This window comes from Hakea prostrata, chromosome 7, assembly GCF_041222555.1.
Source record: "Hakea prostrata isolate BN-2017 chromosome 7, UWA_Hpros_2, whole genome shotgun sequence".
Lineage (NCBI taxonomy): Eukaryota > Viridiplantae > Streptophyta > Magnoliopsida > Proteales > Proteaceae > Hakea > Hakea prostrata.
In genome coordinates, this window is record NC_142606.1 from 23,421,619 (window position 1) to 23,433,554 (window position 11,936).

At 36.4% G+C, this 11,936-nt stretch overlaps 1 protein-coding gene across 1 annotated transcript; it reads left to right on the top strand.

Moving 5' to 3' along the window:
• The first annotated feature begins 1,479 nt into the window (after positions 1–1,479).
• LOC149010665 (kinesin-like protein KIN-14I) lies at positions 1,480–9,792 on the top strand. Its single transcript, XM_089161272.1, has 19 exons — positions 1,480–2,032; positions 2,214–2,380; positions 2,477–2,620; positions 2,823–3,083; positions 3,180–3,251; positions 4,293–4,361; positions 4,683–4,760; positions 4,906–5,037; positions 5,158–5,239; positions 5,327–5,422; positions 5,527–5,703; positions 5,806–5,912; positions 6,079–6,257; positions 6,377–6,538; positions 6,621–6,874; positions 6,974–7,137; positions 7,253–7,453; positions 8,036–8,559; positions 8,691–9,792. The coding sequence occupies exons 1-19, from the start codon at positions 1,915–1,917 to the stop codon at positions 8,794–8,796; spliced, it is 3,093 nt and encodes a 1,030-aa protein (XP_089017398.1). The 5' UTR covers positions 1,480–1,914; the 3' UTR covers positions 8,797–9,792.
• Positions 9,793–11,936: the final 2,144 nt, after the last annotated feature.

Sequence of the window (11,936 nt, forward strand, 5' to 3'; positions counted from 1 at the left end):
TAAGTTCTAACTTCCTTTAGGGAAGGTTGTTAAATAGTTAGATGTCTTGAAACCTCAGGGACCCATTTTTTATTTTGAAAAATCTTTGCCCAAATTAACTAAGCATGTTTAAGATAATGGGATCTTATTAGTTAATGTAATAAGTAAGAAGTTATGGAAAATGACTAGTTCATAATTTCAAATAGACTAATGAGATGACCCCTTCTTATCCTTTAAATATTCTTCCCCAAAAAAGAGAGTTTTAGGTAACTTAGACAAGTGATTTATGAACACATCAACAATTATGATCGACTTAACTACGTGCATACTGTATTAGTCCAAAGTTTAGTATTATTTTATTCTCTATACAATTTATTGTACAAATTTGGACTCAATTCCAAATAAATGGTCAAGTTGGCTAGACCAGGGTTCAACCACATGTCCACAGGAGAAAAACATAAGACCGAAGGAATCCAACCCATAATAGGAAATTATCTGTGAAAACAAACTTGCTAGATGCTTGAGGGGCTATCCTAATAGGAAATAGCAATCCATTGGATAATCCAACAAGGATCACAAAGGAAAATACGATATAGATTGGGAAATAAGAATATTAAGTCGTTACTAGCCACATTATGGACTTTGATTGAGACGAATTGTGAAAGATCCAATGATTAGGACTAAACAACTATAGATTTATTCGTCCGGTAGAAAAGGTCAATTTATAAAAATCATGAACCAATCTCAGGGAAGGTAACTTTGTCATTCATTCCAATGCTAGTGAATTTGTTTCCCAGGTTCTGCAACTTCTGAGTTTACGAGTATATACCCCCATTCACTAGGGAAAATATTACTTCAACTTACTAATTTGATCATCGGAGGTTGCTTCTCGATCTTCAAGATCGGCCGGCTTTTACTCTTTTTGTCTCCTGTGAATAGTTCCTGATCAGGTTCATGGAGATGCACTCATAGTTTGCTTGGAGTGTCAATTAGGGTTCCAACATACTGTATCCAAAAATATTAATATTAATCTGATAATTAGAAAGAAAAAAAATTATGATTATCCATGAATATTCAACCATTTACTTAGGAGTTTTGTAACTGAATTCAGTATCATTGCAAAAGATGAATCTTAGTTTGGTGAAGTGAAGATGGTTTTAGGTGCGAACCGACCATTAGACAGTTGACACCAACATCAATCTCTCTCTGTCAGATTGAAATTGGTTCCTCTTTTGGTATTGAATTGAAGCAAAGCAAACCCAGCAAAAAAAAGTGAGGTTGTTTTGAGGGTCCAGCCGATTCAAATGGACAAAACCCGGAATCGGGTCTTGATCCGATTCCAATAAAATTAGACTTAGGCATCGAATGGAAATTTCAAATTAAAAAAAAAAAAGAGAGAGAAAAAAAAAGGTTCAGTTTCCGAGCCTGGAGGTTCGGAGTGAGGTTTGATGTTACTTTTGAAAGCAATATTAGAACGAGCAATGTAAAAGAGAGAGAGAGAAGCTTTTGAGGTTTGAGAGCGATTTGCAGAGTGTATTGGAGAAGAAGAAAAAGAGAAAGGAAGAAAGAACCGAACAGGAAAAAGAACACCACCCCACATCACCTTCTATGCACTTTCATTGTTTTCTCTTTTTCTCTCACTCTCTGTTCATCTTGCTTTCCTACTAGTCTCCATATACTTTAGTTCTTCAACTTCGTCATTTGTTCGCTTCTCTCTGTTGAAGCACCAGAAAGATATTCTTAGTACGATTTTTGAATTGGGTTGTCAGGAAAGCTGTTAATTCTTGAAGATATTGTTGGGTTTTGCTGATCTGAGATCGTAGTAGTCTTGGGAGTAAAGCTCGGATTCTCATTTTAGAAGCAAAACAGCGGATGACGCAATACCTTATTTTTGCTTGATTTGGTTTTGAGAATTGTTGCTTCTTGGGTGCGAAAATGGCAACCGATGGGATCTTGTCTTTTACTATGGCTTCTGTTGTAGAAGATGTTCTTCAACAGCACGGGAGTCGACTCAGCGATAACGACTTAGCATCGAGGAAGGCAGAGGAAGCAGGTCTCTCTCCATTCTGCTTTCTCATTATTTCACTCCATATTTTCCTTCTTCGCAATTGCATTTCGTGTCTGTTCTAGCTTGAACTTCAAGAACTATTAAGCAACTACAGAATCTAAATTTAAATTAAGTGCCTCTTAAATTCACCTTTCTTGTCTTAACTGGATTTCAACATCGTTTTCAGCACTCAGAAGATATGAGGCTGCTGGGTGGCTGCGAAAGATGGTTGGGGTGGTTGCAGCTAAAGATTTGCCGGCTCAGCCTTCTGAGGACGAATTCAGACTTGGGTTACGAAGTGGGATAATTCTCTGCAATGTTCTCAATAAGGTTCAGCCTGGGGCAGTTCCAAAGGTTGGTGGATGAAATTGCCTCTGGTTCTTACTGGTTTAGAACCCTTCTTCTGTTGCTTATATTATATGTATGTTCTTCTTTCCAACTATTTTCCAGGTTGTGGAAAGTCCATCTGTCACAGCTGTTGTCCCTGATGGAGCTGCATTATCAGCATATCAGTACTTCGAAAATGTGAGGAATTTCCTTGTAGTTGTGCAGGATATGAAGCTTCCTACCTTTGAAGCATCCGATCTGGAACAGGTATCTGTTCTTCTTAATTTTTAAATTTGAACAATCAATCCTTGATATGTGTCCTCCCCATTGTTTTCTTATGGATTCAGACGATTTTTTTACCTAAAGATCAAAGTTCTACACTGTAAAATGATGAGTGGATTGGATTACAGAAGTACAATCTTCGTAGTTGAACCTTATCATTTTTCCATGTCTTTCCTTAAATTTCCAGGGAGGGAAATCTTCAAGGATTGTCAACTGCGTACTGGCACTTAAATCATACGGTGAATCCAAACAATGTGGTGGAAACCGAATGTCAAAATTTGGGGGAAATTTGAAATCCACAAGCTCAGGGAAGTATGTTGTAAGGAAAAATTCTGAACTTTTCACCAACTCATTATCAAGGGGCCAGTCAATGAATGAGAAATACATGGATTGTTTATCTTCTGAACAAAGCTTAAACAGTGATCTTGCTCATGATCTAACAGAAATGGTTGGTAAGCTTTACTATTTGCAGTTATATTGTGGACTTGCTTCATGTGACATGAATGCAGTGATCATTAAATTACATTCAATATTTAATCTGCAGACTACCTCTCAATCTGTGAATACACTTGTACGTGAAGTTCTATCAGACAAGAAGGCTGAGGAAGTTCCAGCGGTAAGATCTCTTGCTGTTAGTAATACTAACTTACATGGCAGAGGAAAACTGTATTTTGTGTTTCTTGAACATATTCAGAGGATTGTAGTACAACATTTATAACATCCTAGTCCAAGAATCCAGTAAATGATCCCAACCATCAAACTGTTGGATCGTACAAAAGTTATGGTGAGTGGTCCAGAAAATGGCTCTAGAATTTGGGCCTTGCAGATACGGACCCATAAAATGATGTGGTCCCAAATCTATCTGTTTGTGTTCCATGTGTAGTCGGCTACATGGATTTTTGCCTTCCAATCAGTTATGTTTGAGGCCATGCTAGATACAAGGCCTAAGCATGCATATCCTTTCTAACCACTTCTCTTAAGGTTATCTTAGCTCTGCCCCTAGCTCTTCTAGTTCCTTCAATCTGGGTTATATCACTTTTCCGTACAGGGGCATTTATAGGTCTCCGTTGAACGTGGTCGTGCCACCTTAAACGACTTTCTCGAAGCTTATCACTTATTAGAGCAACTACTAGACCAACTACAATGATCACTTCTTATCTTATCCTTCCTAGTTTTGCCACTCATCCATTTTAGTATTTTCATTTTTGCTACACTAAGTTTATCTATATGATTCTTTTTAACAGCCCAGTATTCTGCACTGTACATGATAATTGGTCGAACGACGGTCCTATAGAATTTTCCTTTAAGCTTTAATGGAATACATCGATCACACAAGACTCGGACGCACCTCTCCACTTCATCCACTCACTTTAAATTATTAGGGAAACTTCATCTTCTATATCACCTCTTTTATTTATAATTGAACCTAGGAACCTAAAACAATCACTCTGAGGGATCTCCTTATCGTCAAGTTTCACCACCTCATTGTTTGATGATTGTTTGTGTTCCATGTGTATGATGGTTTAATTAAGATTGGCTTCTCCTTTAATTCTATTACTTATCTGGACTTGAGCAGTCATGCTTTGCACAGACTATTCATGATCTATTTATAATTCTTGATCCTAAGAGAATTATATTACTGTTTTGCTGGCAACAGTTGGTGGAATCATTGCTAAGTATGGTTATGGAGGAGTTTGAGCGACGTCTTGCGAGTCAAAATGAGCTGGTAAGCTTCCTTTTATATGCACTTTACTATTATGCAAATAACTTTCCCCTCCCAACGCTGAATTTATTTTGATTGTGCGTTTGTGAGTGGGGTGGTGGGTTTCCATGGATAAGGGCAAAGACCTCTCTGTTGCCACGTCTACCATTTTGAGGATATAATCATGCAAAGGATTCTTCTTTGCTATGTCAACAATTTGAGTATCTGTGGAGGATAACATCGCTCGTCTCTGCTTCAAGCGTTTTCCAATTATGATTGGCAAATATGGGATTCATGAGTTCTCATTGTAATTACTTACTTTTTTCATATTTTATGACCCAGCAGATGAAAACAGCTGTAAAGGATCTGTCTGCACCTAATGGCAACAAATCCCTTTTAAAGACTGCTTCTTGTGAAGTGAAGGTATGCTGCTTTATAAAAAGGTCCTTTGAAGTAAAATTTGAGATATGGCTTTGCTATACAATTTGTATAATGCAAGACTTTTGATGTTTAGAGATTACATAGATTTTAATTAAGTAATCTCTTACTGTCTTACATTGATATGAAGGTTGAGATAGATAATGAGACAATGATGAACAATGAGAAATGCTCCTTTGGAAAAACTATCCATAATGAAGAGTCAAAAAAACAGATCGTGAAGCAGAAGTTGATTCTTGACCTACAAGGAAGAGAAATTCAGGTATGCATTGATGTGAACACAGCACAACTCAACCCAACTCAGCCTTATCCCAAAAAAAAAAAAGATATGCTATTCTTTGACGGCGACAGGATTTATATAATTATGCATGTAACTTGTCAGGAACTGAGACATACTCTTTGTGAAACAAAAGCTGGGATGCAGTTTATGCAGAGGAAATGCCTTGAGGATTTGAGCACTCTTGGTGAGACTCGAAGGGATTTTTCCACCATTTCTTTGGGCTTATTTACAACCAAAGATTTTCTTTTATCTTAAATCTGTCTCATCCCAGGTATACATATGCATGGTCTAGCTCATGCTGCTTCTGGATACCACAAGGTCCTTGAAGAGAACCGCAAATTATATAATCAAGTACAAGACCTTAAAGGTAATGCCATAATTCGAACAACCTTTATAGCTCATTATCACAATTTATTGAACTTCCTGTTCCTGTAAAGAGATTTATCAGTTTATTTTGCACTATAATATTAGGAAGCATCAGGGTCTACTGCCGAGTCAGACCCTTCTTGCATGGGCAACCAAACCGATTGAGCTGCATCGATCATATAGAAGAAGGAAATATTACGATAGTTACCCCTTCAAAATACGGAAAAGAAGGACGAAGATCATTTACTTTTAACAAGGTTTTTGGTCCAGCTGCAACTCAAGGTCACTAAGGTCCCCCCATCATGTTTGTTTTCCATTTATTTCAGATTTTTTCCCCACTTATGGAATTCAAGTACCACCTACTCATTTTTTGTTTCATTGCAGAGGAAGTCTTCTCAGACACTCAGCCCCTAATTCGATCAGTTCTTGATGGTTATAATGTTTGCATATTTGCATATGGCCAGACAGGATCAGGAAAAACATACACTATGGTAAGACTTCCTAATTGTGGATCAATGTATGTATATGTATATATCTATCAATTAATTATTGTGTGACACTATTATTTGGTATCATCATTTTCTTTCATTTCACTAGCTGTGACAGTTCAAAGATGTGCAAGCAATTTAAGCTGATTCTTTTTGTTTGTATATCCAGACTGGGCCAAAAGATCTTACAGAGAAAAGTCAAGGTGTAAATTACCGGGCATTGAATGATTTGTTTCTTCTATCAGAACAAAGGAAAGATACCTTTTGTTATGAGGTTTCTGTTCAGATGATTGAAATTTACAATGAACAAGTACGGGATCTCCTGGTTACTGATGGTTTGAACAAAAGATATCCTTCTCAACATTTGGTTAATTTCTATTTATACTTGAGCAAGTTGGATGCTTTTTTCTCCCATCACCCACCCCTACTTCCTAAAGAGAGAAATGAATTCCTTAACTGTTGAACACATTAGAAATACGTAACAGTTCTCAGAGGGGACTTAGTGTACCAGATGCAAGTCTAGTACCTGTTGCATCAACATTTGATGTTTTTGAACTGATGAACCTTGGGCAAAGAAATCGAGCAGTGAGTGCAACAGCCCTCAATGATCATAGTAGTCGATCTCATAGGTATGAATATGAGTTGTTATATCTCGTATTTGGATTGAAATGTCCAGTGATGCGCTGATTTCTGTTTTAATTTTTCTTGCAGCTGCCTGACTGTTCATGTTCAAGGCAAAGACATGACAACTGGATCCATTTTCCGTGGGTGTATGCATTTGGTTGACCTGGCTGGGAGTGAAAGGGTTGACAAATCCGAAGTTACGGGAGACAGACTAAAGGAAGCTCAGCATATTAACAAATCACTTTCTGCCCTAGGCGATGTGATCTCATCCCTTGCCCAAAAGAATTCACATGTTCCTTACAGGAATAGTAAACTCACACAACTACTTCAGGATTCTCTAGGTATAAGAATATGAATCTCTTTTCTCCTTGGCGCATTGGAACTTTAAAGCTACATTTCTTCTTTTGGATACTCACATTTTTTATTTTAATGATGTATAGGAGGACAAGCCAAGACACTAATGTTTGTTCACATTAGCCCTGAACCTGATGCTATTGGGGAGACAATTAGTACGCTCAAGTTTGCTGAACGTGTTTCTACGGTCGAGCTTGGTGCCGCCCGAGTAAACAAAGATGGTGCTGATGTCAAAGAACTCAAAGACCAGGTTCTTATACATTCTTTCTTCTGTTACTTTGCCTGACAGTTATAGGAGCTGCATCTAGTTTTGCTTCATTTTTTCATCTAAAAGAAATTTGTCCTATTCTTGATTCTTGTTTCAGATTACTAGTCTTAAAGCAGCCTTAGCAAGGAAAGAGGGAGAAACTGAGCATACCCAGCATCCCACACACTGCAGCCCTGAAAAGCATGTAGTGAAGGCTGGTGGTTCATCACCTCTGCATTCTAGCAGATTACTAGGTGGAGATATACCAGCTAGTCACAACAACCGCCGACAACCAATGGAGGATGTAGGTAACTTACAGGTAATTTCGCCTATACATCTCGATGTAGTAAAGTCTTGTGCTCTTAGTTATTAGGATTATTAATTTTGTAGTTTTTTGGGTGAATTTTATTAATTTTCTACTCATAGTTTCATATTTATTATGCATATAAGAACCATATTTTCCCCCTCTTTTAGACAAAAAGTATTTTGAGGCAATGACACTTGATATTTGCTTTCAAAAGGAAACATAGAAAATCTCTGCTTGTAGCTACAAAAGTGCATTTGGAGTAAACGGTGAATTAAATGTTCGTTAATGTAACTCAATTTGCCTAACCTTCTGATTTCTGTCTTCTGGGAAGTAATAATATCTTTCAAAATGCAACCTGGGATATGTATCTTGATATACCACATCCCCCCCCCCCTCTCTCTTTAAACTTTTCAAGTACAGAATCTAATTGGAAAGTTTGAAAGTGTACATATCAACTCGCCTCACATATCATTTTGAAAGTGTACACTTAGATAGTTTTCAAGTTGAGACCATGGATTGTTCTGTTATTAGTTGCTAATGAATTTATTATCTGAATAAATATGAAGTTGGAAATTTGATATTCTCATTTGATAGGTAAGGAGTAATTCTCTGATGAGGCAAAGAAGGCCAAGCCTTGATCTTCAAGAATTATTGGTGAATTCACCTCCATGGCCACAAGCCAGTAGACCTGAACAAAATTTCCATAAGGAGGATGATAGGGAAATTGGGTCAGACAATTGGGTAGATAAGGTCATGGTTAACAGGCAGGAAGTTTTATATGGAGATGAAAAATCATTGGGGCATTGGGATGGTGAAAATGTGCAGTTGCCTGAGAATTTCTTCCAGAGATTTCTCCCCGATTCTAGGGTCTACACAGAACAACAATACAACAAAATCACAGGTAACAAAAAGGAGAGCCACGATTATGATTTTCAGAGAAGCCGGTTTGACATGGCTTCAGCTGGTGATTCTGATGAACTTGAGGCTGCAACCAGTGATTCGTCTGAGCCAGACTTGCTTTGGCAATTCAATAATCCAAAATTGACCAGTATACCGAATGGAGTTGGATCAAAGATCAAGAAACCTCAATCCAAGGCATATAAAAGCTCAGAAATAAGGTAATCCATGTGGCAACAGAACTGGAGCAACTACATCATAAATACTCACATGTAAACCAAGTCACTAACATTATTTGCTTCCCCTGTACAGTCTACTGATTGCTACTCTTCTGCTCCTTTTTTATATGTAGGAGTTCAACATTAGGTCCTTCACCATCACGCAAACCCTCATTACATCGGAGTGGAAGGCAGCCAGTGTCTGTGGACATGAAGCGCAGAGTTGGAAACGGGAAGTAGTTTCCTAAAATGGCGAAGAAGGCAAGTGGTTTTCAGGTTTCTTAGAGAGATATGTTTTCAAATATAGTGAGAGGCAGCAATGACTCAAGTTGCTGATATTATTTAGTGGGGTTGACAGTTCCCCAAGACACCAAAGAGGGGAGAAATCTCCATGCCATGCCAATGGCAATACATCGGATGATACCATCTAGATAGGGTCTGCATGGTTTATAACATGAGAGTGTGTCAGTGTGAACCCATATCTCATTTTTTGTGAGGGTGTACACCTGGTTTCTACACTTATGTTGTGTGGCTTTTATCCCTATTTAGTAGCAGCAATCCCAATTGGTGTGATGATCCTTTTTAGTTTCCATTTGTTTCTATAAGCATTATTTGTAATTTTGTTTTTACTTGTTCTTCCTCACCAAAAGAAAGGAAATCAAATATCATTTGAGCTTGCATTGGGGTTTCAGGTTTTCATAGCTTCTGAAAGACTGGCTGATCAATATGCCTGAAAAATGACTGTAATTAAATGAATTACCATTGTAAGACCTCAACATATTATTATTTGGTTTCCCTCTTTCTGAGTTCTGCCTCACCAAACAAAGAAAAACAAGAATCCATTAGAACTTGCAAGGGATTTTAGGGCCTATGAGAATTTGGTCAATATGCATGACCCCTGCCAGGGTTTTTGTTATAGGATTAACTTGAGCCAGATCATAGAGGATCAAGATCAGATCTAGTTCTTTAAGAATTTGGACCCAATAGAAACACCTCAGATCAAAGGAGCATCTGAGTTTAGAAACTCAGAATTAACTGGGATTAATATTTATCATCCCCATTAGATTCAATTTCTACTGGAAGCATTCTTTTTCACAGATTTGGCTCTGTCCACTCAGCCCCATTCACTTTCACTGCCAACTTGATCTGCTCTGGCATTTGTTAAAAGAAAAAAAATGAAAACCCAAGGAAAAATTGAACTGTTGACCTCTTCCTTACAAGTTACAACTGAGCTGTATGGATTATTGGTATGAAGACTAAGGACAGCAAACTTGTTGAACATTGACACTGTCAAAGACAAAATTAAGAAACAGATAGGTTATTCAAACTTGGATCGTGCAGGTGAGCCCCTACTTGAGCCTCAAGACAAGATGATTTGTGTAAATTAGCATATTCTGTTCCTAAAATAAGATATAGAAATTTTCTAAAATACCAAATGAGAAAAAAAAATCATTTATGAGAATTAGAAACCATGGATTTTATTCTTAGTACCAATCAACAGATGGATGGAGTTGTTACTAATTCATGATCTGACTTGTACAAAATGAAACTTCATTCTTGATTCTACGAGATTTTTTATGAACGTGTTTGATTTGCTTCTCTTCTATGGAAGTCTCATTTTCCTAGAATGTATCCTAATCATTTGTTTAATTCTTCTTCTAAAGATCGATTCAACCTTTAATAAAAAAGATATACAATGGTTATATTTCGTCTCTTCAGAAAGTCAACAATAAGTATAATGACCTTATTGTCCACGAGCAGGGAAGAACTTATGATTAGCTTTTTGCGAACTTTCCAAATGAACGATTTCAATGAAATTTTCGATTTCTTATTTTAAGATTTTCAACTGTTGTGTCTATTATGCTTGTTTTGATACCAACACAAACTACTAATGTGGCCAATTTGATACGAATGCCAACATCTTATATTGTGTAAATAGAGCTTGAGAGAATGTCAATGTGGGTGCAACATGTACTTGGTGTCAAAGGGTCCAAAAAGGAATTCCCACTCTTTTTTTATGGTAGAAAAGGAATTCTCACTCTAGCATCGAGGGGGACCTTTTCCGAAAAATAAAATTAACTAAAAAGAATAAAGAAAAACTAAAACTAATTTAAAATAAAAAAAATTAACATATAAAATTTCTCATTTGACCTTCAAACCCAATATAATTCCTAGTTGACCTATTTTATAATGTTGTCACAAATCGTCATGATAATCATTTTTTAGTACTAATTCAATGTTATTATTCATAATTAATGGTTACAAATGATAGGTGTTTCACATGCTTAATCCATAATCATGGGCTATTCTTGATAAACAATGAATGACATTTCACTCTAAGGTTGAGCAGGAACTTTATATATGGACCCTCAAAGCTTTAAAGTTTGTTCATGACCGATTTGTGCTTTGTTGCTTTTATGTAACAAATCCATTCCCTTGCTTAGCTTACATTGATGATAAAAATGATGATGATGATGGTGTTGAAAGAAAAGGATTATAAATTTAGTGCTTTAAGTTCCTAGAGTGGTTGTGATGTTGTCGACCATTATAATTTAGTCAAATAAATCATAGATCACAAATTGAATTCACCTATGATATGTCCAAATCCTAATTTAAATCAGTAATCATCAAATTTGAGTGAAATTAGGTGAGTTTGATCTAGGTTATGATTTCAGGTTTTAACATTTGGATCCAATTCGTTGAATGAAAATCTCGACTTTTACCCCTGACGGAAATCATCCGTTAAAACCTGAAGAACAAGAACGACTGAGTGCAAGTACATTCGAGAACATCTCCTACCGGCCACTATTTACAAGAACTAGAACTAGGTCAAGTAGTACGCACACCTCAAAACATGTATAACAATTGAATACTTACACTTCAAAAATAAATTCCAAATGTCACAAACCAAATGCAAAAATTTCTCAAAAGGAACATAAATTCATTTAAAAGATTCTAGCAATTCTGTAAGGTTCAATCCACTATCATATTTTACACGTTCAAATTTGAATCCAGCTGATGAACTATTCTGGTGAACCTAACCTCCAACTGATCTGAACGACGAGACTATACAGAACCAACTCTTCAGAATATTTTTTTTATTATCCTAAAACTTTAAGCCTCGTTCTTTTTCTTTCATTTCTAGGGAAGGTTGCTTTGAGACCAAACTTTTTAATAATTTAACCTAATTCCACTATTTGGATTCATGATTTAGATATTTTTTTTAATATCATTTCAATTTTATGAATAATTTATATATATATAAATAAAATCATGGACAGCTGTTGGGAATAAGACAGTTATTTTAAAAGAAAAATTTATAGCTGGCATTTTAAAAGAAAATCGTCCCTTTTTTTTTTTGGTAATAATCGTCCTTTTTT